The following is a 24,129-nucleotide window of genomic DNA, read 5'->3' as shown; positions in this document are numbered from 1 at the left end:
GAAACTAGCTTACGTACCGGTATGTGTGGACACCTTTTCTCACTTTCTCTGGGCTACATGTCAATCAGGAGAGTTTTCTCCCTGTGTTAAATGTCATCATTTGCAGTTTTGTGGTGATGGGCATTCCAACCTCTATTAAAACAGATAATGCCCAGGCTATGCTAACCAAGCTCTAGCTACATTTTTCTCTATGTGGAATATTAAACACATTACTGGTATCCCATACAATTCTCTCAAGGACAAGCCATAGTGGAAAGAATGAATCTCTCCCTAAAACAGCAGTTGCAAAAGCAGAAAGGGGGAAATAGAGAATATGGAACCCCACAGATGCAAATGAATCTAGCATTATTAACTTTAAATTTTTTGAGACTACCCAAAGGCCAGATGTTATCAGCAGTTGAACAGCATCTACAGAAACCAGCTGCAAAGACAGAAGCAGAACAATTGATTTGGTGGAGAGATCCAACAACAAAAAGTTAGGAAATAGGTAAAATAATAACGTGGGGTAGAGGTTATACTTGTGTTTCTCCAGGCCAAAATCAACAGCTGATTTGGATACCATCAAGATACCTAAAACCTTATCATGAGCCAGATGCCGAGGAAGAGATTCCGGGAGGATGCCAAGGACCCCCCAGTTACAGCCATGTCAAGACTGACGCTGAGGAAGACCCCAACTGTCACGAGCAACACCCGTCAAACACAGCCACCCACCTGGGGACAGATCAAGAAGCTGTCACAGAAGGCGGAAGAAAACCTGAGGAAAGCAGGACAACCAGTCACAATGAGTAATTTAATAGTACCTGTGATAGCAGTTATCATCACTGCTGTGAATATTCCTTCAACAAAGGCTGACACAGAGAACAGTTACACTTATTAGGCATATTTATCAATCTTGGCTGGTAATAATGCCTAGATGTAATCACTCTACAACACTGTTACACATGCTTTCTGATCTCAGTATTTACCATAATAAATCTGCTCCTATAATTGAGGCATACCACCTTCAAAAACCTATTTATAAACAAAATAGAACCCGGCCAGAAATAATGAACGTACTTGTTTAGGAAGATCGCACTGCAGAACAGACAGAGGTGTTGCACAACGATTCCTATGGAATCATTATTGATTGGTCCCCTAAGGGGATGTTTTGTTTAAATTGCACCTCTCAGTCTGCATGCCATGGCCACACTATGTTCAGCTGGTCTGAACAAAATGGTCACATGGTAGAAATGATAAGAAATACGGCAAAAGTTCCTATTATCTGGAACCATGGCGGTATAGTGGCACCTCACCCTCAAATGATATGGCTCATTGCAGGAGCTAAACATAAGGATTTGTGGAAACTATTAATAGCTCTTAATAAGATCAACATTTAGGAAAGAATAAAAAAGCATCTAGAAAGACACTCTACAAACTTGTCTTTAGATATTGCAAAATTAAAGAACAAATATTTAAAGCATCCCAGGCACACCTGACCTTAATGCCGGGAACTGGAGTGCTTGAAGGAGTTACAGATAAATTAGCAGCTAGTAACCCATTAAAATGGATAAAAACACTTGGAAGCTCTGTGATTTCAATGATGATTGTGCTTTTAATCTGTATTGTTTGTCTCTGTATAGTCTGCAGATGTGGATCCTGACTCCTGTGAGAAGTAGCTCACTGTGACAAAGCTGCCTTTGCTTTCATCCATTTGTAAATCAAATAAGGGGGACGTGTTGGGAACAAGCCCCCCAAAATCTGGCCATAAACTAGGCCCCAAAACTGGCCATAAACAAAATCTCTGCAGCACTGTGACATATTCATGATGGCCATAAAGCCCACGCTGGAAGGTTGTGGGTTTACTGGAATGAGGGCAAGGAACACCTGGCCCACCCAGGGCGGAAAACGGCTTAAAGGCATTCTTAAGCTACAAACAATAGCATGAGCGATCTGTGCCTTAAGGACATGCTCCTGCTGCAGTTAACTAGCCCAACCTATTCCTTTAATTCGACCCATCCCTTCATTTCCCATAAGGGATACTTTTAGTTAATTTAATATCTATAGCAACAATGCTAATGACTGGCTTGCTGTTAATAAATATGTGGGTAAATCTCTGTTTGGGGCTCTCAGCTCTGAATGCTGTGAGGCCCCTGATTTCACACTTCACACCTCTATATTTCTGTGTGTCTTTAATTCCTCTAGCACCACTGGTTAGGGTCTCCCCAACCGAGCTGGTCTCGGCAGAAATCCCTATAATTTCTGAATGCATGCAAATCAACATTGTAAGCCGACAATTTCCAACATTTGATAGAATTTAAAAATTATTCAATGTTGTATGTGGAAACTTGAAAAACAAAGATAATTTAAAAATCATTCTCAGGGATCGGGGCATGGTTGCTAACGCCTAATCCCAGCACTTTGAGAGGCTGATGTGGGAGGATCACTTGAGGCCAGGAGTTCAAGACCAGCCTGGGCAACAAAGCAAGATCCAGTCTCTTAATTAAAATATATATATATATATATATTATTATTCAAAGTAAGTGGTTCTGAGAATAATAAAATTATTCTGAGAATCCAGAGGGCAAATTTTTTTAAAAGGTAAAATTTCCAAAGAAGCAGTTAAATTATAAACAAATAAAATTATTCTGAAATAATTAAAATAACTCAGGTGACATCAACCACTGAGACTGGCCTCTCAAGAAAGACACCTGTTTGCAATGAGAAAGGTATCTGTCTCTTACAAGTTTACGCAGGTAATATGTTTTTGGCTTATGATAAACAGCTTGTTTGAGAAGCTACCTAAGAAAAGTAGAAACCCTGTGTCAGCTATTTGTTAGACTTACTCATAGCCCCTGATGTGGCATCCAGACACCATCTACCCACCCACAGATGCTCTCTTGGCAACATCACCAGTAAGCTGGCCTTGCTGGCTCACAGAAAGAATAAACAGCACACTTAGGAGTTACTGAGCTGGAGGTGAAGACAAGGGAAAGAAATGGCTTTATTTAATAAGTGTGAATTACTGCATGATTATTTAGTAATTTTTTTCTTTGGCTAACAGTTTATTTTAACATTTTATTGAAATGGTAAAGCAGTTTAATAACCAATCGTTTTTCATGTGAAAGGACCTTTGGAAGATGCAAATTTTAAGCCCTAAACTCCATCCATTACAAAAGATAGATAACAAATTATGAAGATCAACTCTGATCAACATTTAAAGCCTACCCACCAATATTAAGCTCTAACAGTTGGTCAAATCCACCAATTTCTAAGAGCACCTGAAAGATACTTTTATTTACAGTATTAACTGCACTAAACAAATACTAGGGCAAAGTGTAAAACTTGCTTCATATAAATCAGTACATCCTCAACCCCTGGAAAGGTCTGCATGTTTTTCTATTCTTCAAAGAATTAATCTTTGGCATTGAATTTCTTTTAGTAGAAAAGGAAGATAATAGATAAGTGTCCTTCTTACTGCTTTGGATCCCTCAGAAATGGGTTTCACAACTCACCAGAGTTGCAAAACAAAAATGTGAGGGCTTGGTTGATTCTAACATACTCCTAACAATTTTCTTTCAGTGGAGAGAGCTAAATTCTCACCCAGAGCAAACAAGCAAAAACACCCCAACAGAACAATGGCAAAAACAACTGGTAGGATGTTCCCATTGGGAAGGATTCCCGGATCACCTAACGATTCCTCCTGTCATCTACTGGGTGTTGCTGCCAGGGCATTTCAGGCATCTTTGCAGTCCGAGACTCTCCTCAAAGGAAAGAACAGCAGAGACTGGGGGAATATGTTCATTTGTAAAGAAAATGAAAATGTCAGGGTCATTTTCAGAGCATGGGGTGATTAGTTTTGCCAAAAAAAAGTCAACAAAAACTGCAGAAAAACTGAGTAAAGCTACACATTCTCCTAAACTGTAAATTGCCATCAGGGTGGCTCTTTTAATCATTACATATAAAATATACAATGTACACAGTACCGTTATTTTTCTATCATTTTGGCGAATTCTAGGAGGAAAAAACGAAGAATAGGGAAGCTATAAACTTAGAAATAATTAAGTGCCTACACTGAACCACAAATTATATAGGGCTTTGTAAAAATTTGTTTTTTTTAATCCACAAGGAAGAAAAATTAATCTTTATGATTTAAAAAAGAAAAAAACTCAGAGACTCAAAGAGAAAGAAAATAATTACTTAGTTAAAATGACAAATAAGGAAACCCAAACTTTCAGCAGGACTCAGTTTCTCAATCTACCCTTCCGCTTTTCTGAAGTCCACGCCAGGGCACTGTGTTTTGAGCCTAGATCTCCATGCTCAAGTCCTCAGTTGCCAACAGCAGAGGCCCTGGGCAGAACTCCAGCCACCCCCATCTTTGTGACATGGTATTTTGACTTTGCCATGCAGACAATGCTTATCACCTAGCCAAACTTACTCTTCCGTTATGCTAAACCAGGAAGGGGGAAAGACAAGGCAAAGGAAGAAAAGACATCTATAAAATATCAGAAAATGTTTCTGAGGCACATTTTCTTTTCAGAAAAAAACTGAGCCACAGAGGAAAAAATATTCACCGATGTCAAAAGTTCTGAATGCCACTCAACCATGGGATTGCTCAATCAAAGTAGTTTCTGGATCATTTCTCCTTTAAAAGCCCCATGAAAACACAAAATCAGATCATAAGTTCTTAATCTTCTATCACATCTATGAAAGTATTTCCCTTAAATTATACATTAGTCTTCCCTTGTTAAAAAAAATGTAAGAAATAAAAATTAAAAATTCACTGCTAGCTTAAAGCTGAAAGCACTAGCTTGTTTACCTCCATGAGTTGACACAGGGTGATGAGTCCAAGGTCCCATTATCTTTTAGAGGTCAAGGATGAGATAGCTTGGCTTGTTCGATGAACACAAGGCTGTACCCTCAACACCCTGCTCAGAAATGAATGCCACTGTTTGTTCACAAAGGACAGGGAAAGAGCGTCTAGACAGATTAATACAAATCCATTCCCACTGCTGAGAAACCCAAACCACATCCTATTTGATGGCTCATTTAAAAAAAATTACTTGGGAAGTGTTCAGGCAGCAGATAACTTCCTACACTAGTTAGAAAAAACAGCTAATCAACAATACATCACACATAATATAAGCTTGACTCAATGAGCTCAAATCATACAAAAATATGAGACTGAGACATGTCTGGTTCGCCTCTGCCTCCTGAATTATTGGGCGTAGCACTTTCAAGCAGAGATCCATGTATATTTATACCCGAAAGGTTAAATGCATCCACTATTTTATGTTATGTTATGTTATTTTAGACACAGGGTCTCATCGTGTCACCCAGTCTGGAGTACAGTGGCACGATCTTCGCTTACTGCAGCCTCGCACTCCTGGCCTCAAGCAATCCTCCTGCCTCAGCCTCCCAAGCAGCGGGGACTACAGGTGTGTGCCACCACACTCAGCTAATTTTTAAAATTTCTTTGTAGAGATGAGGGTCTTGCTGTGTTACCTAGGCTTGTCTTGAACTGTCCTCAAGCCTCAGCCTCCCAAAGCACTGGGATTATAGGCATGAGTCACCAGGCCTGGCCATTAAATACATCTATAACCTACTTTATAAGTAATTCTGAAAAATCTGTAGGGTCTAAAAATAAAGTGGTTTTTTTCCTTCCTTCTGGAAGACATAAGTTAAAAAGGCATTGTGTACAAAACTCAGTAAGACAAAGAATTTAACCTTCCACTGTGTAGCTAAGAATTACCATTTAGTTAAGAGCTCCTTGAGTGTCATGACTGTGCTAACTGTTGTATTAATAATCATCCTGGCTGGGCGTGGTAGTTCACGCCTGTAATCCCAACATTTTGGGAGGCTGAGGCAGGCAGATCGCTTGAGGTCAGGAGTTTGAGACCACCCTAGTGAACATGGTGAAACTCTGTCTCTACTAAAAATACAAAAAATTAGCTGGGTGTAGTGGTGCACACCTGTAGTCCCAGTTACTCAGGTGGCTGAGGCACGAGAATCGTTTGAGCCTGGGAGGTGGAGGCTGCAGTGAGCCAAGATCACACCACTGCACTCCAGCCTGGGCAACAGAGTGAGACTCTGTCAAAAAAAAAGAAAAAAAATCATCTCACCCATCCTCAGGTCCATCCTGTGAGGTCTGCTCTAAAGACACCAGGGTGAATGGTGTGTCTATGAGGAGGAAACTCACTGTCTTGCTCCAGATGTGCATGCAAAGTATTACTTCAGCTTCGTTTTACTCAGAAGGACAGCTGGGCTCAGATACCTTTGATAAGAAATCAAAGGTGGGACCCCAGAAATCCAAGTGGGACCTTATGGGACTCCAAAAATGGAGTTCTTTCCACTCTGCTTTATTGCCTCTGATTTGTTTATCCATACCTTTCTATAGAATTTGACCTTCCAGGTAAAATCAGCAATAAAAGCAAACACTCATTTTGCACATTTTTAAGGGGTTTTTGTTGTTTTTATTTTTTAATCTTACAGCTCAAATAAATGTTTCTCTACCAGAAGTACTCAAAAATTATTATTATTATTATCATTTTCGAGACGGAGTCTCGCTCTGTCACCCAAACTGGAGTGCAGTGGGCATGATCTTGACTCAATGTTGCAACCTCCACCTCCAGGATTCAAGTGATTCTCGTACCTCAGCCTCCTGAGTAGCTGAGATTACAGGTGCACGCCACCACGCCTGACTAGTTTTTGTATTTTTAGTAGAGATGGGGTTTCACCGTGTTGGCCAGGCTGGTCTCGAACTCCTGACCTCGGCCTCCCAAAGTGCTGGGATTACAGGCGTGAGCCACTGCGCCTGGCCAAAAATATTTTCAAAACTTCAGCAAATAAAGTATAAATAAAGCAAAATCATTAACGTAATATAAACTACTTATATATAATACAAACATGAACTATTTACTATATATATTTATTTTACCTGAGCTATGCTTTGTTCTCTCAAATTTGTTATAAGGAAACCATTTTCAAGCCATGGCCCATGGATTCTACCAGTAATGATTAGTGTTTCGTGCTGGGAGTCCTGTAAAATCCTGTCTTCATTAGACATAATATACCATACTTTATGAGTTCTGGCTCAACAGGTTACCTTATGGCTAAGAACTAGACTTACTTTTTAGATAGTTCACTAAGAGCAAAATCTGTAACTGGGCCAGAAGGCCCTGCACATGGCTTGCCTGTCTTCCAGCTTCCTGCTCCCTCCTCTGCCTGCACAACACTGCTTGGCACTGGCCTTCTGCCACTACTGGAACCTGTCGGCCCTTCTCCCTGTTGTGGCTGAGCCTTTGGAAAAGGCGCTTCATCATCGTGGAGCGTTCCCACTACTGTCACAAAGCTCTCACTGACCATTCTTTTACTTCTTGGTGCATAAAACTCTCTTTCTTAGAGAGGCCTGCCCTGACGGCTGCAGATGAGGTCCGTTTACCCTGTTCTGCCCTCTCAAAGCACTTTCCACCCTTTACTGGACAAATTTCTGTCACTCCCACTAGACTGCAAACTCCATGAGGGCAGGGCATGTTTTGTTCACCACAGTATCCTCAGCACCAGATCAGTGCCTGGCACACACGCATTAATTAAACAAACATTTGAGCACTAGTGCACATAACGGATTGTTGTAGGCACAGGGGACATATCATGAACCTCAGATTCTAGTCAAGGAAACAGACAACGGTGGGGGTATGGACCAAAGGAAACAATCAGTGCTTCAGAAAACGAGAGCAAGGAAGAGGGGATGTAAGAGTCACTTTATTTATTTAACTTAACTTAATTAATTTTTTTTTTTTTCAGACGGAGTCTTGCTCTGTCACCCAGGCTAGAGTGCAGTCGCACCATCTTGGCTCACTGTAAGCTCCGCCTCCTGGGTTCATGCCATTCCCCTGCCTTAGCCTCCTGAGTAACTGGGACTACAGGCTCCTGCCACCACACCTGGCTAATTTTTTTTGTATTTTCAGTAGAGATGGGGTTTCACTGTGTTAGCCAGGAAGGTCTCAATCTCCTGACTTCATGATCCGCCCACCTTGGCCTCCCAAAGTGCGGGATTACAGGCATGAGCCACCACGTCCAGCCAAGAGTCACTTTAAATGCAGTTGAAGGCACAACATCATTAAGAAATTTTGAACAACTGTTTGATGGAGGTGGTGAGGGAGTCCAAATCACTAAATATCTGAGGAAAGATATTCCCCAGAATATACCATTCTTATAAAATGCCATACTTAAAATATGCCATATTTTATGAGTTCTGGCCCAAAAGGTTACCTTACAGCTTCGGATTGGAGTAACTTTTTAGATAGTTCACTAAGAGCAAAATCTGTAACTCGGCCAGAAGGCCCTGCAGCCTGTGGCCAGCTTGTCTTCCAGCTTCCTGCTCCCTTCTCCCTTGGGAGAAGTAGTGAGTGAAAAGGCCACCTGAGGACCTGTGGAGTATGATCTGGAATAAGCAAGCATATAGCAGACACTCTATGGCATGAATAAGGCTGCACAGGGAAGCTACGTTAAATCATGCTATTAATTATCACAGATGCCAAAGTGAAGCTAAGTTTCCATCATGTAACTTCTCTGTGGGGAGTAACACAGCATGTGACCCAAAGAACAAACATCCTTACGAATCAACACTTGCCTGTTCCTTACTGTCCCCTCAACCAAACTTGCCCATGTCACTGTGCTGGTTACTCATTTCTTGGCCAATTTCCAGAATATATACTTGTCTCTTACTATTCAGCCTTTGAGATGGGATCTTGCTACACTGCCCAGGCTGGACTTGAACTCCTGGGCTCCACAATCCTCCTGCCTCAGTCTCCTGAGTAGCTGGGACTATAGACTTGTGCCATCACTCCTGGCTGCTAACTTTTTAAAAACAGATGTCCCCAATATAAACATGAATTCCACTGCAGGTAGCAAATTCTACAGTAGGTTTTGTTGCAGTGTTACTGGTTTCACTGGCCTAACAACTGACCTTAAACATATGTAGATGGAAACATTTTATTGTAAATTTAATGTTTTCTCAGAAATTTTAGTAGTAAAAAGAAAGGAAAATAACCACTAGAGGTAAGTGAAGAGGACTGTATGTAAATCCTATAAAACAGCAGCAGAAAAAATTCGCCCTATGGCCAATGAATGCAGGAGAAAAGGACATGCCTAAAAAACAGATGAAAAGCTGTACCTAATATTTTGAAATGAACTAAAAGATTTAAGATAATAATATATAAAAGAACATTAAAGCCAGGCATGGTGGCTTGCACCCATAATCCTAGCTACTCGGGAGGCTGAGGCAGCGGGATTATATGAGCTCAGGGATTCAAGGCCAGCCTGGGCAATACAGTAAGACCCTGTGCCTTAATTTTTTTCTTTAATTAGCCAGGCATACTGGCGCACATCTGTAGTCCTAGCTACTCAGGAGGCTGAAGCAGGAGGATTGCTTAAGGCCAGGAGATTGAGGCTGCAGTGAGCTATGATAGCACCAACACACTCCAGCCTAGGTAACAGATAGACACCCGACTAAAAATAAATAAGTAAATTCATAGACAGATAGACAGACAAAGAGAATGAACATTAAGTCAGAATTAGGAAATCTCAAAAATGAGGTCATAGTACTCAAGAAAACGTTAAAATTCAAAAAAAAGTTAGATATAAAAAGGAAAATTGTTTTATGAGGGCCAAATTAGAAAAAATACAAGAATTAAAAAAAAAAAAAGCTGTAAGAGAAATAGGTAATTAAAAGATAAAAAATTTTAAAACAAAAAAAATTAAATTAAATAATTAGAAATTAAATAAATTAAAAATGATTTGAAAGAAAGTGACACAGATGATGGGCAAAGATCCAAACAGCTATAACAGAAGTTTTCAGAGACAAAAACAAAAGCAAGGGAACAGAACGATGCTGAAAATTACAACTCAAGAAACCTCTGCTCAGATAACCAAAAAAGGCTCAATTTTGCACGCTGGAAGGCTATACCATATACATCTGCAAAAATGAATCCAAAACAACTAGTCAAAAACTAGGAGACTTAAAAAAAAATTCACTGCATCTGGTCAAAAAGAGTAAGTCAAGACGAAAAAAGTCAGATTGCTATCACACTTTGAGAGAAGCATTTCAAGCCAAAATAAAATGGAATATATTTAAGATTCTCAAAGAAACAACATTTGAATCAAGGGTTCTTTTACACCTAGCTGAGCCTACTTTCAAGTACAAAGGCTTCTGACAAGCTAACATTCAAGAACTCATGGAGCATTTTTCCCATGACTCTTCCAAAAAAATGTACTAGATGACCAGACTCATGGAACAAACATTATCGTACAAACTGAGAGTGAGAATTAAATGTACACTTACCTGTAAAACGGAGACCAAACGATGGTTATAAGGGTTACCCTAGAGTACACAATGGCTATTTGCTCTGACAATGTAGACACAGTATAATTATTTTAAAATGAAAAGGACAGAACGAAGAGGGCAACAAGAAGGTAGAATAAGAGTGCTGACTTCCTTACAGCTAATAAAGCGTATTTCTCTAAATCAGACACAGAAGAGGGAAGGCAGGGAAAATAAGAAATTATAGCTAATTTCAATATTGGTCATAGTAGGGAACCAACAGACAATGACCAAAAAGAGATAAGATTGAAGTATTGTATAACGTTATTTGTGGCAGACTGTAAAACGGCAAAAAAATCCTTCCTTTTTATGCATGCCCCTTGCAATGTGACTTTTCTGCTCCTGCCATCAAGAGGTGCGGTGTGTTTACTGCTCCCCTCGAATTTAAGATTGGCATGAGACCTGCTTTGGCTGAAGGTGTGTTAACAAGCATAATGCAAACTGAGGCTTGTCGGGTAGCTTGTGCTGTCATGCTGCTGGGAACCCTTTGGTCACCATGTGGACAAGCCTGGACTAGCCATCTACAGGATGAGAGACCACATGGGGAGAGGCTCCCACTGTCCCAGCAATCCCAGCTGAGACACCGGAAGTGTGACTGAGGTCATCCAATCCCAGCCAGTCCGGCCTAGACCAGAACTGCCTAGGCAACCTACAGAATTATGGGAAACAGTAAGTATTGTTCTAAACCATTATGTGTTCAAAAAATGAGGGTTAGAACGAGGAGGACATCTGAAAAATAGAGTATGCCTGAAGACTGCCTTATCAGTGAATAGCTTATATGCTGAAAAACAGAATATGTTTGAAGACTGCCTTATAAGTTAACAGAAAATAAAAGGTTATCTTTTCTTTTTTCTTTTTTTGAGATGGAGTCTTGCTCTTGCTGCCCCAACTAGAGTGCAGTGGCACAATCTTGGCTCACTGCAACCTCCACCTCCCAGGTTCAAGTGACTCTCATGCCTTGGCTTCCTGAGTAGCTGGGATTACAGGTGTGCACCACCACACCCAGCTAATTTTTTTGTATTTTTAGTAGTGACGGGGTTGGCCAGGCTTGTCTCAAACTCTTGGCCTCAAGTGATCCGTCTTGGCCTCCCAAAGTGCTGAGATTACAGGCATGAGCCGTTATGTCTGGTCAAAAGGATATTTTTTCAAACCAGATGTTGAGGGGGTGTTATCTAATTTCAATATTCCTATTAGGAAAATAATGGATAATGAAAAAAATGGGGAGTGGCTATGGTATTACATAATGGCATATGTAGCCCTTAGAACAAAAATTTAATTTACGCTTTTTAAAAAACCCCACAAAAATAATAAAAATAATACAAATTAAAAGGGATAGAGAATAAATAAAACAGACCACAGAGAAAGACAACTTCATATACCCAGGAGGTCAAGGCTGCAGTAAGCTGAGATCACACCACTACACTCCAGCCTGGGCAACAGAGCAAGATCCTGTCTCAAAAAAAAAAAAAAAAAAAAGACTACTCATATAAAAGACTTGCATACATACATATGTAATATGAAACAATCACAGAGCCAAGGCCAAACATATTGGCTTTACCAATACATTTAAATGGGCTTAATTTATGTGTTAAAAATTAAAAAAAATTCAGATTGGCTAGCAAAGCAAAATCCCACACTATGTCATATTACCATTGTGGTACTACTATGCAATAATCTCCTGAATGGCTTGTAAAATAAAAAAAGGAAAGTAGAAAAAAGTAAACATAGCAGATTGACAATTTACCTAAGAAACAGAGGAATATAAATATGTACACTTATCTTTTTATATTAAGAAAAACAATGGAAGGATGAAGCAAAAACAAAAATTATTTTTAAAAAGTTACTCATTAAGGGGGGTAGAGAACAGGATGGAGGAGACAGGAATTAAAAACTAGACTTTTCTCAATATAGTACACCTTCTCTTTTAAAAAGTGATCTCTAAGAAATGAAAATAAAACAAATGAACCCAATGTCTCCAATTGGGGGCATAAGCTCACAGAGAGGGAATGTCCCAGAAGCTGTCAGACTGTGAGCCCCTAGAGATATACTAAGGTGGAAAGAACCGCACAAGACAAATCGAGCCATCCTCCATTACTAAATTGGTGGTGAATGCACTGGTTTTGTTACTCTGAGGTTGTTGGGTGTATATCATGGGATAAAGCAACTGAATGATTTTATGATATTCTATTTCTACCATCTCCAGTGTCACTGAGAACCAGAATTCTTGCTATGGGAGAAAGAAGGTATACATTTAGGATAAAAGAGATTAAGTAGAAAACCTATAGTCCTGATGTTGCATCAGAAATACCAGTTTGAACTCATGATGTATTTTTATCTGAAAGAAAGAAAAGATGGGCGTGGAGAGGAGGGGAGAGGGGAAGGGAGATGAGGAGAGGGGAGGGGAGGGGAGAACATTTTCTGAGCTCTGTCTGTTGTAAAAGGCTCAGAAACAATAACCAACCCAGTACAATGAGCACTCCAGCACCCAGAATTAGGTCTCGAAATGCCATTTTCCATGAAAGGAACCAGAGCTCTTTGTAGTAGTGCTGATTCCAGGTCTGGGGAAGCGAATGTACGAGATGAGCCTGGAACATCTTGTCATCTCAGAGGGCCAGTCAAAAGAATTCATTGGCCAACCTCAAGAGGTTCTGATTTGCAACACTGGGAGAACTGGGGCATTAGTAAGGGTCAAAACTGTGACTGACTAAATCATATTACAGACGTCTCTATGTCATTATGTCCACAAGTCCATGATGATACTAAAACAAACTAACTAGTTACTATTGTCCAATTCTAGGCAGGAATCAAACAAATTCTGCTTTTCCTATACCAATTGCCAACCACATAGCAGATAAGTTTCTCTTTATAGATATATTCCAACGAATAAACGAAAACATGCTAGAATTACAGTACCGCCACCATATTGCAGTGTCTAATGAAATAATGGATCTAGGTTAAGCATTAACACAGCCAATAAATCATACACAGAAAGAGAGATACTAGATACTAGATGTGCTTCCTGATGGAAGAACACACCACCACCTGTGAAGCAGTCTTGCAGCCTCAAAACATCAATTATTATTCTGATCAAGCTTCCAGCTTTAACAACAAGCTTATATGAAAAAGGAGGACAAAAGAATATATAAAACAACAGGAGAGGCAGGGAGTGGATACAATCAGTAAAGTTCAGACTGTAAGAAATGCTACAGGACAAATGACCTTGCTTCTTCAACAAATGAGGGGGTGAGGGCAGAAGAGAGACACACTTATAGATTAAGAGACACCACAGACAATTTCAACCACCACCATGTGTGGCCCTTGTATGAATCTTGACTTGAACGGAAAAAGATAAACTCATGAGATTTGTGAGATAACATGAAATTTTAACAGTCTATCAATAGGTTATCATAGGCCGGGCGCGGTGGCTCAAGCCTGTGATCCCAGCACTTTGGGAGGCCGAGACGGGCGGATCACGACGAGGTCAGGAGATCGAGGCCATCCTGGCTAACACGGTGAAACCCCGTCTCTACTAAAATATACAAAAAATTAGCCGGGCGAGATGGCGGGCGCCTGTGGTCCCAGCTACTCGGGAGGCTGAGGCGAGAGAATGGCATAGACGCGGGAGGCGGAGCTTGCAGTGAGCTGAGATTCGGCCACTGCACTCCAGCCTGGGCGACGGAGCGAGACTCCGTCTCAAAAAAAAAAAAAAAAAAAAAAAAAAATAGTTTATCATATTATGATATTAATGATTTATTTTTTAGGAGCAATACTAATATTGTACCTATGCTTAAAAAAATAATCTGGCCGGGCGCGGTGGCTCAAGCCTGTAATCCCAGCACTTTGGGAGGCCGAGATGGGTGGATCACGAGGTCAGGAGATCGAGACCATCCCGGCTAACATGGTGAAACCCCGTCTCTACTAAAAAAGTACAAAAAACTAGCCGGGCGATGTGGCGGGCGCCTGTAGTCCCAGGTACTCGGGAGGCTGAGGCAGGAGAATGGCGTAAACCCGGGAGGCGGAGCTTGCAGTGAGCTGAGATCCGGCCACTGCACTCCAGCCTGGGCGGCAGAGCGAGACTCCGTCTCAAAAAAAAAAAATAATAATAATAATCTGTGGGCCAGGTATGGTGGCTCATGCCTGCAATTTCAGCACTTTGGGAGGCCAAGGTGGGCAGATTGTTTGAGCTTAGTGAGACCAGCCTGGGCAACATATCGAAACCCTGTCTCTAACAAAAATTAGCCAGGTACAGTGACATGCGCCTGTAGTCCCAGCTACTAGGAAGACTGAGGCAGGAGAACAGCTTAAGCCTGGGAGGTGGAGGTTGCAGCGAGTGGAGATCGCACCACTGCACTCTAGCCTGGGTGATGGGAGTGAAACCCTGTCTCAAAAAAAAAAGAATCTGTTTTTAAAAGATACACACTGGAATACTGCCCAGTGAATATGATATGGATCTAGCTTCAAAATAAAACAAAAAGTGAGAGAGCAGGTGTTTGTAGAGATGAAACAGGACTGGCCATGATAAGTGGCTGAAGGGGTGGGGGGTGAGTACAGACTTGTCACTAGATTCTTCTTTATGGTGTGTGTGTCTTGGACATTTTTTTCCACAACAAAAAGTTCAACCAAACAAACAACGTGAGTTCAACAGGTTCTCCCTCTGAGCATGGAGGAGACTGGCCACTGCCATAGCCATGGTGTTGGCCTCCCTGGTGACACAATGCTTTATCCTTTAATTCTCTAGTCTAGTTTCTCCAAATAGCTTCAGTAAGGTAAAAGATTTTTTATCAGAACACCATTTTCACTTTCACTGCTTTTCAGCTCTATCAAGGGCTGCTATAATGTACACTTTGGCAAACTAAACATTCCTTTTTCTTTTTCATATGAAAAACAAAGCAAAATAGAGTACTTGACAGACAACAGAGAATTTCCTCTTCTTTTCCCTTTAGAATAATGAAGATGAGGCCTCAGCCCTGACTAAGACATGAGCCAGATTTGGGCTTCCTCAGAGCTTTCACACTCACGGGGATTAGGAATTCAAGCTCTAACAGAGCACAGATATCCCCAAACTCAATCTCTTGCAGCCGTTCTCTGAAAGTAAACGAAGGTTGCCAAAAAATTCTATGGCCTGCAGGTCCCTGTGTCACCCCATCCTCCAGCTGGACAAATCTCTGACATGCGGTAAAGCCTGTGCAAAGTCACATGTCAGGAAATAAACACACAGAGCCACTCCACTGAACATCGGTTCACAGTCACAGGAACGCTTTTGCTTTCTATTTAGAATATGTGTTAAATATATGTAACTGGCCGGGCGTGGTGGCTCACGCCTGTAATCCCAGCACTTTGGGAGGCCGTGGCGGGCGGATCACCTGAGGTTGGGAGTTTGAGACCAGCCTGACCAACAAGAAGAAACCCCGTCTCTACCAAAAATACAAAATTAGCCAGGTGTAGTGGTACATGCCTGTAATCCCAGCTACACGGGAGGGAGGCTGAGGCAGGAGAATTGCAAGCTGGGAGGTTGAGGTTGTGCTAAGACAAGATTGCACCATTGCACTCCAGCCTGGGTAATAAGAGCGAAACTCCATCTCAAAAAAAAAAAAAAACATGGAACCACCACCTATTGACCTCTCAGTCAACAATGGACCCCCCATATATATGGTGGTCCCATAAGATTATGATACTATATCTTTTCTATGTTTAGATATACAAATACCATTGCATTACAACTGCCTACTGTATTCAGTACAGTAACATGCTGTACAGGTGGGCAGCCTAGAAGCAACAGGCTACTCCTTGTAGTCTAGGACTGTAGGCTGCACCATATAGGTTTAAGTACACAATGATGTTCATACAATGAAAATGCCTAACAATGCATTTCTCAGAAGGTGGCCCCTGTTTATTAAGCTTATGACTGTATTACTAAGGAGCTACGTCAAAGGTAAAAATAGTCCAGCAGGTAAAAACAAGAAAAGCTCAAACACCAATACTACAGAGAGATCTTTAGCCACAGACATCATTTGCACATCAAGAACCAAACAGAATTGGGGTACAGGTGAGGAGGTAGGCTGAGCTAAGGTAGAGCTTCTTCCCACTAGGAATGTATAGGAGTATTAAAGGATAATTAGAACTTTTTTTCCTAAATGCACAAATATCAGGTGTCAGAAATAAGAGAGAAAAGAGCCAGGCATAGTGGCACACGCCTGAAATCCTGGCTAACTGGAAGGCTGAGGCAGGAGGACGGCTTGAGTCCTGGAGTTTAAGGCCAGCCTGGGTGGCACAGTGAGACTTGGTCTCTTAATAAGAGGGAAGCAGGAAGGGGAGAAATAAGAGAAAATATAAAGCCAGGGCTTAAGAGAAAGAGTGCGCTGGGGCAGCCCCGGTGGAAAAAAGGCGAAAACAAGACCAGGTATAGGGGCCAATATCCAGAAGTCACACAGACCCAGACATGGCCTCAGACCTGTGTGGCACAGGAAGCTGGAACAAGGTCACTGCATCAAGCTGGGCACACAGAAAGGCTGCCCTCTCTAAGTGAAGAAGGCAAGAACAACAACCAGCCCAGAGAAATGGCAACCAACGCTCCCTGTCCATGGCCTGGGGTAGGGAGACAAAGGTCTGTAAAGAGAAATCTCATCTCAAGCCTGCTCCACAAGTGGGTGCTAAGAAAAAAGGAACAAAGAAAACACCTGGCAATAGTAAAGATGAATGGACCCAATTCACCATTTGAAAGACAGATTCTCATATTGAAGAAAAGCAAATTTACATCTAGATGCTCTTCACAAAAGACACATAAAAAGCTACTCAGAAAGAAATTCAGAAGTAAAAGGATGCAAAAGATGTATCAGGCAAATACTAAAAAAAAAAAAAAAAAAAAAAAAAGGAAAACCTTGACATAAAGTTGTCAGACAAAATGAGTTCAGGCAAAAAAACCCCCAAACAACAAACCACTAATTAGAAAAACAGCATTAAACTATGCAAAGCAAAAACTGACAGAATTATAAAGAAAAACTAACAAGTACACATACACATACACACACACACAAACTATACATACACATATATATATATCCCCCAATTATAAACTCATGTCAAGCAAACAAAAATAATTAGTAAATATATAGAAGACTGGGACATTTCTGACAAACCCTACACTTAACAATTAGAAAATGTACTTTCAAACAAACTTGGCACATTTACAAAACCTGACTAGGCCGTAAAGCAAGACTCAACAAATAGCACACACTGTCTTAACCACATTCTCTAAAACACAATGCAATACAATCAGAAAATACAGTCAGGACAGGATGCAAATTAGAGCAATCTCTGCTTTCTGCCCCATTTCTCTGAACACAGTTGGAGAAGCCTATCCTCCTGCTGACCTAAAATTAATACTGCACATACGTAGAGAGATCAGATACAGAAAAGCCTAAAGATTTATACAGAACATGAAATGATTATTACATTTAATATCAAAGACAGAACAGCTAACTGAAGGAAAACAAAACCTGCCTGCCTCTTTGAACCTCCCAGAAGTGACAGAAGGATTAGGGACATAAAGGGCTCAGTCATTCAGAGGACAGGGAGGTCCTGAAACAACCTAAGTATAGTCACGTGTCGCCTAATGAAGGGGTATGTTCTGAGGAATGCATTGTTGTGTGAATACCATAGGGAGCACTTACACTAGATGGTGCAGCCTACTACCCGCCTGGGCTATACAGTATAGCCTATTGATCCTAGGCTACAAACCTGCACAGCATGGTACTGAATACTGTAGGCAACTGTAACACAATGGTTAAGTATCTGTTTATCTAAACACAGAGAAGGTACAGTAAAAATATGGTATTACAATCTTATGGGGCCACTGTGGTGTGTGCAGTCCATAGTTGATTGAAATGTCATTATGTAGCATATGACCGTAGTTGATTCTAACCTGTGATGTATTAAAATTCTCACTTTTCTTAGCCTAAGACACTTAAAATATTTCATGGAGTGTTGTTTCCCCAAGACAGCTACCTGGTTATGACTTCTTTATTTTGTTTGTTTTTTCTTATCAGTAAGCTCTCCAAGAACGGCCAAGGCCTGAAGGCAAACCAGTATGTCATCATACCCTTGGTCCATCACTGGCGGTTTAGATTATCAAGATTCATTACTAGGTACACCTTCCTGTCCAAACATGAATTATGAAAAAGATCTTTACTCCTAGGGGCAGCTGTTCACTACTGCTGCTAAACTGCAGCGTTAAGAGTATCTGATTTATCAAGATAAGGAGACAAAGACCAAGCTTGAACATAATCACTTTTCAAACTGCTTGCAAAGCATTCAAAGTGGGGAAAGACAAGAAGGGGAAAAGTTCCTTTAACTAAAATTAGAAACCTACTGATAATTTAAAGGAAACTCTTTAAATTTACTTAAAATATGTTACTGAAGATATTTTATCTCCACTAGAATATAATTTCCCAAACATTATTCAATTAAAATATCTCAAAAATAATATGAAAACTGAGTAATCAACTGCCTATAAAAATTTCTCCAAGTAGTTAACATCAGCAAAATACAGCCATCATTCAGTGCCACTCGGATCCTGCTTCATAGTTTTTATGTGTGTCTTTCCTTGTTCAGATCCATTAAATTTTTCTATTACCAGACAACATAGAATATCATACATATAAAATGAAACTCTGATTTCCTTTGTATATCAAGATGAATCTCTCCTTTAAATATTATAGTCCAACCCAGCATATGGAATAGGGAGGAAAGGGGATATAATTTCATGAGAAAAGAGAAGGACTCAAACAATGTCAGATTTTGAAACAGTCTATAATAGACACAACTACTACTACAAAATATGAGGAGTGTTAAATTTCCTTGTTTCAGTTTGTCTGAAGTTGTCCAGAATACTTACAGATAATCTTGCAATGGAATTTCAGTATGAAGATCTCTAAGAAAAAGATCCGGATTAAGTTCTTAAGCTAGTAAATGTGCCCATCAAGGGATAAAGGATGTCCCCCAAGAAATGAAACAGATGACTCCCTCCCATCTGAAAGATAAGGATGTCTCTGGAAAACTCAGGATGCCTAGTTTGAAGTTGTCCGAGACTCATCAGTTTCCAGCACTTAATACTGATGTGGTATTTTGTAACCCTTAATGCAGTGGTCACAGAAGGGACAACCCTTCTATGATGGCAAGGCAGTGAACCCAATTATTCCCATCAAGGTGGGATGCACAAACTTCCCGTTCAAATGAAGGTCAGCACAGCGAGCAAACAGGGACCATGAATCAAGCTTCCAGGTCATGAGGGAAGGCAGTGGCATGGAGGCTGTGTGCTCTGCGGGGACAGAGGACCCTCCCCTCAGCATGTCCCTCCTATTCATGGCACCCTCTCTTCATTACCACCTACCTGCAAAGGAGCCCTGCAAGCCTATTACAGAGCGGCTCAGTGAATCCAGAGATTCGGTTCGCTCAACAGACCTAAAAGCAACACTCTCCTTAATTGCAGGCTCCACCAGGAAAAGACTGTACTGTCATATGCACAGAGTTGAAAAGAAAGATTGCCTAATAGGAAGGACACTGAGTGCTCTCACCATGATTTCAACCAAATTTTCTTTTTCTTTTTTTTTTTTTTTTTTGAGATGGAGTCTCGCTCTGAAGCCCAAACTGGAGTGTACAGTGGTGCAATCCTGGCTCACCGCACCTCCACCTCCTGGGTTCAAGCAATCCTCACACCTCAGCCTCCTGAGTAGCTAGGATTACAGGTGTGCACCACCAGGCCCGGCTAACTTTTTTTGTATATTTAGTAGAGGCGGGGTTTCACCACGTTGGCCAGGCTGGTCTTGAACTCCTGATCTCAAGTGATTCGCCCACCTCAGCCTCCCAAAGTGCTAGGATTACAGGCGTGAGCCACCACCTATAACCAAATTTTCTACATGTTACTTTTCCCAAGAACCTGCCAAAAGAATTAAATAAATCATCCACTGTTTTCACTCAGCTCCTATCTCAGGCCGCTTCCTTCTACAGGGGCCAAGGTGCAAGTTAAGCATCTGAAATGAAGAGGCTGGCAAAGTAAACCATGCATCCCTGGTTTTCTCAAACTTCATCACACAAAGGAAAAGTCAAGGCTGTAATCCACAATACGGAGATTCGTCTGCAGAAAATAAACTATCAAGAAAAGAATAAAGCAACATCATCTTCAATTAAAGTCAAATTCAACAGTTGTCTCCTATGTCTCTGTTCACCTAACTATGCAATACTTAGAGCCGTCCATGGTCACCCTGCCAGGGTTAAAGTTGGGCCAGGAGTGGCCGGGCCTGCCTGCAGCCAGCCCATTTTTGCAGCATTTCTCTTGTCAGGCAAGAACCAGAATGACTGTCCTGAAGCTCTGAGTTAAGTACCTCTCCTTTAAAAGCAAATTAAAAGTAGACAGCCCAGAAATCCTCTTCCTAACGGCGCTGGGTCAAACACCCTGGTGAAGAAAGGAAGGGAGAGAACAACAAACACTCCAGTCTTGCAGCTATATTCTATAAAGTCTTCTTTGTTAAATAAAATGTATAGAAGTCAATGGTTTGGACGGAGCTCCTGTACTAGGCCCAATAACCCAAACTGAAATGGAGTCACTCATGTTAAAGTTCCATGTCACCAAGCGGAAACTAATTTCTCTATCTGACCTTGTGGGGAATCCAAATGAGAGTAAATAGTTGAATCTCCAAACAAGCCAGTTTTACCTGACATGATAAATTGAGTTCCCTCTGCTTTAACCTTTACAAGGAAAGTAACTCTGAAATGACCAATCTGTTTTTTTGTTTTCTGTTTCTGTTTTCTTCAACCATTCTCTATCTATAAAACCAAGCTCCTCTGCCCAGCTCATTGGAACACCCGTTCTATTTTATAAAATGAGTTGTTGTCCCATTCTAGAACTGCAAATAAAGCCAATCACGATTTTTAAACAAAATCTATCATAATTTTTTTCTTTTTGATATCATGAAAGCTGAATTAGCAAATGCTGAGTCATTGTTTCTAGGGAAATACAAGATTAGGGTCGTACAAGCTTCTGGTCACATTTTCATCAACCGATCAATACATTATCTTGTTTTATGTGTGTTTGCTTCTGTTTAAAGACATCTTAGTGAAAATATTGTTGATTCATTAACACTGAACTAATCGCCAACAGCACTATAACTCATGTGTGAACAAAGCTCATCTAACACGTATTTTCTCTGTAAGGCACCTCACAGCCTTCTTGCATTCAGGAACACTGGGTATCCCTCCAACACTACGCTTTGGGGTCATTTTCAACAGCAAAATTACTAATAAAAAGGACAAAAATTCAAAACAAAAAACTGGCACTAAAAGCCTGTGAAAAGGAGCCCTTTTTACAGCACAAGAGCAGAAACTGGAAGCCAGAGTGCAGTCTCCTTCAGCTTTGGCTGGGAGCACACGTTGGGCAATACAAAATTTTCCCAATCTGCATATCCCTGGGGATGACCACAAAAGCACGTGAAAACTGAATTGCGGGTTACAAAAAATGTGAATATCTGAATTCACAAATACAGAATCTGTGAATAATGAGGACTGACTGTATTTTTAAAACCATGCCCAAAACAGCTGCCCAAACTGAGTGTCAGAATAAATCCATAGCCCTAACAAGTACAACTTCACCTTACAGCAAACTTCTCCTGTGCCTATGGAATCCTCACATTCCTTAAGAACCGACTCAAAAGTTAACCTCAGTAACAGAAAGCTGCTCTAGTAACTGCTGAAGTGGGATCCCCGCAAGAGGCTCCAGAGGAGACCCCTGACTGCACTGATAAGAGATTAATTAGAATGGCAATGCAGCTGTAGGAAGCCATGGGAAAGAAAAGGAAAGACAACTAAAAATCATTCTGGCAGCAGCTTTTGTCTCGTTTAAAAGGTACAGACAGGAGAAGACCTGCAAGTCACTTAGAGCAACAAACATGGCCCTACCTGAGGGACATGCTGTCATTTTGCAAGCCGATCATACATACAAACACCAAGACCTTTACACTCACAGTCTCCATGATGCAGCAATACATCTTTTTTACAAAACTGCCTTTGTGATATTTTAATTGTCTGGATTCCTGAATACAGTGATGTGGGGGGTGGAAAATGAACATTTACCAAGCAGCTAATGCCAGGCACTATGTCGAGAACTTTACCTTCATTACCTCACTGAATTCTCCCCAGCCTGCTAAAATGAATTTTCTCTTCTCCACTTTAACCTCTTGAGCTAAGGACTCAGAGAGGTTACATCAAACACCATTTTATTTTTAAATAAAATAATTTTATTTAAATTTTATTTCCTTCAAGTGGCTAAAATAACCCGAGAGATTGTTTGGGTACTTCAACTAGTTGAGTATTCAATTAATTACTTTAAATAATTACTAATGATTACTTTATAAGTATTTCTTATACACTGGATTCATGAGTTTTCCTCTAGGTACAGATCTTTCCCCGCAAGAAACGAGGGAAAAAAAGTTTTCTCTTTACAGAGACGTCTCTCATCTCTAGTCACAATTCTTTAACTGTTTCACGGAAGACTGGACACAGATCAAGCAGCACTCAGCAGACATCTTCACCCTGACTCCTATAAGAGTGTCACTTCACCCTGGGTGCAAAACTGGCCCTAAGCAAGTGCCTAACCAAGGTCTGTGTGCCAGGCTTCTCCAGCTCTGAACTCTGAAGGCTTCGCCACGACTGCAAGAGAGATGCACTGTTGAATCCGAATGCTAAGTCTGTCCACATTACTTAGCATGAATAAGCATTTCAGTAAGTTTTACTTGGAGTTGGGAAGGTGGATTGGTTGCCAGCACGACAGCACCACCTTCTGGTTGGTGAAAAGGAATTAAGACATAAAGTCACATCTGGAGCATTTCAAGTTTTGTAACCCAGATGGGTGGCAAAGTTGAAAATGTAGTTTCCATAAAATCCGAACAATGTCAGTAGCAACTAAACACCCTCACAGATCAGTCACGGAATAGAAAACACTTTAACTATAGGTCACTACTGGCTACTGCTCCACTTCTGGGCACACTGCAGCCACTCCTAGTCTCTCAGCCCTCTGACATTGGAGCCCGCTGCGCCCTATGAAAGAAATTCCTTATTGTGTCATGAGAGTCACATCCATTCCCCTGGTTGTGCAAAAAGTTCTCTGCTGTTTACAAAGTCCAAATGTGATGGCACAGCAATAAAGTATCAGACAGTGGCCCAACCATATCTCCCACTGGTACTTGTTGGCAGGTAGGGAGTATTGTCCTCTGATGGTTCTAACGAGGACTATCATCCTCTTATGGAGCCCATGAGGACTCGGCATCGCCTTCCTGTTCCCCTCAAGCGTGGGACTCCTTGGTAGACTGTGCTGGAGATGGATCTTCGGTGTGAGGTCCAAATGGGGCTTCCTCCTATAGGTGATGCCATCCCTACAGAAATCCAGAAATCGAGACCACAAGACCCCATCATGACAGCTGCAAGTGGCCTCTAAACTCTAAACGATTCCTTAATCTCAGCTTCCAGAACAGACCCCAGCAGCTGGTTTCCAGGCCTGCCTTCTTCAATGCAGTGGCCCCATCCACTTGTCAAATGGCCCGTGGGTGTCAGACTCTTCCAGATTCTGCTCATCAGGTAAGCTATTCATCCTGTTCCCTCAAGGAGAGCCAAGCAAGGTGGATGGAGAGAGGACTGTGCTTTAATCACGACATCCTTCTCTTGTTGAGCAGCACAGAAGTCTCCTCCAGACCTGTGGAGACCACAGGGTGAAGGAATGAGCATTT

The 24,129-nt window shown here is 41.2% G+C and overlaps 1 protein-coding gene across 8 annotated transcripts in view; it reads right to left on the bottom strand.

The window, feature by feature from the left end:
• Positions 1-24,129, bottom strand: part of PARN (poly(A)-specific ribonuclease) — a 198,772-nt gene that overhangs the window by 76,732 nt on the left and 97,911 nt on the right. Inside the window, exon 22 of one of the 8 annotated variants that reach the window (XM_033235690.1) lies at positions 22,708-24,095. The exons of the other annotated variants lie outside the window; for them this stretch is intronic. Coding sequence (XP_033091581.1) covers positions 24,049-24,095 — 47 coding nt within the window. The 3' untranslated portion in view covers positions 22,708-24,048. Of the gene's footprint in view, positions 1-22,707; positions 24,096-24,129 lie in introns of those variants that run through there. 8 annotated transcript variants of the gene reach the window in all.

Source organism: Trachypithecus francoisi, unplaced genomic scaffold (genome assembly GCF_009764315.1).
Source record: "Trachypithecus francoisi isolate TF-2019V2 unplaced genomic scaffold, Tfra_2.0 Lachesis_group15, whole genome shotgun sequence".
Lineage (NCBI taxonomy): Eukaryota > Metazoa > Chordata > Mammalia > Primates > Cercopithecidae > Trachypithecus > Trachypithecus francoisi.
This window is presented reverse-complemented; position numbering and strand designations above follow the sequence as displayed.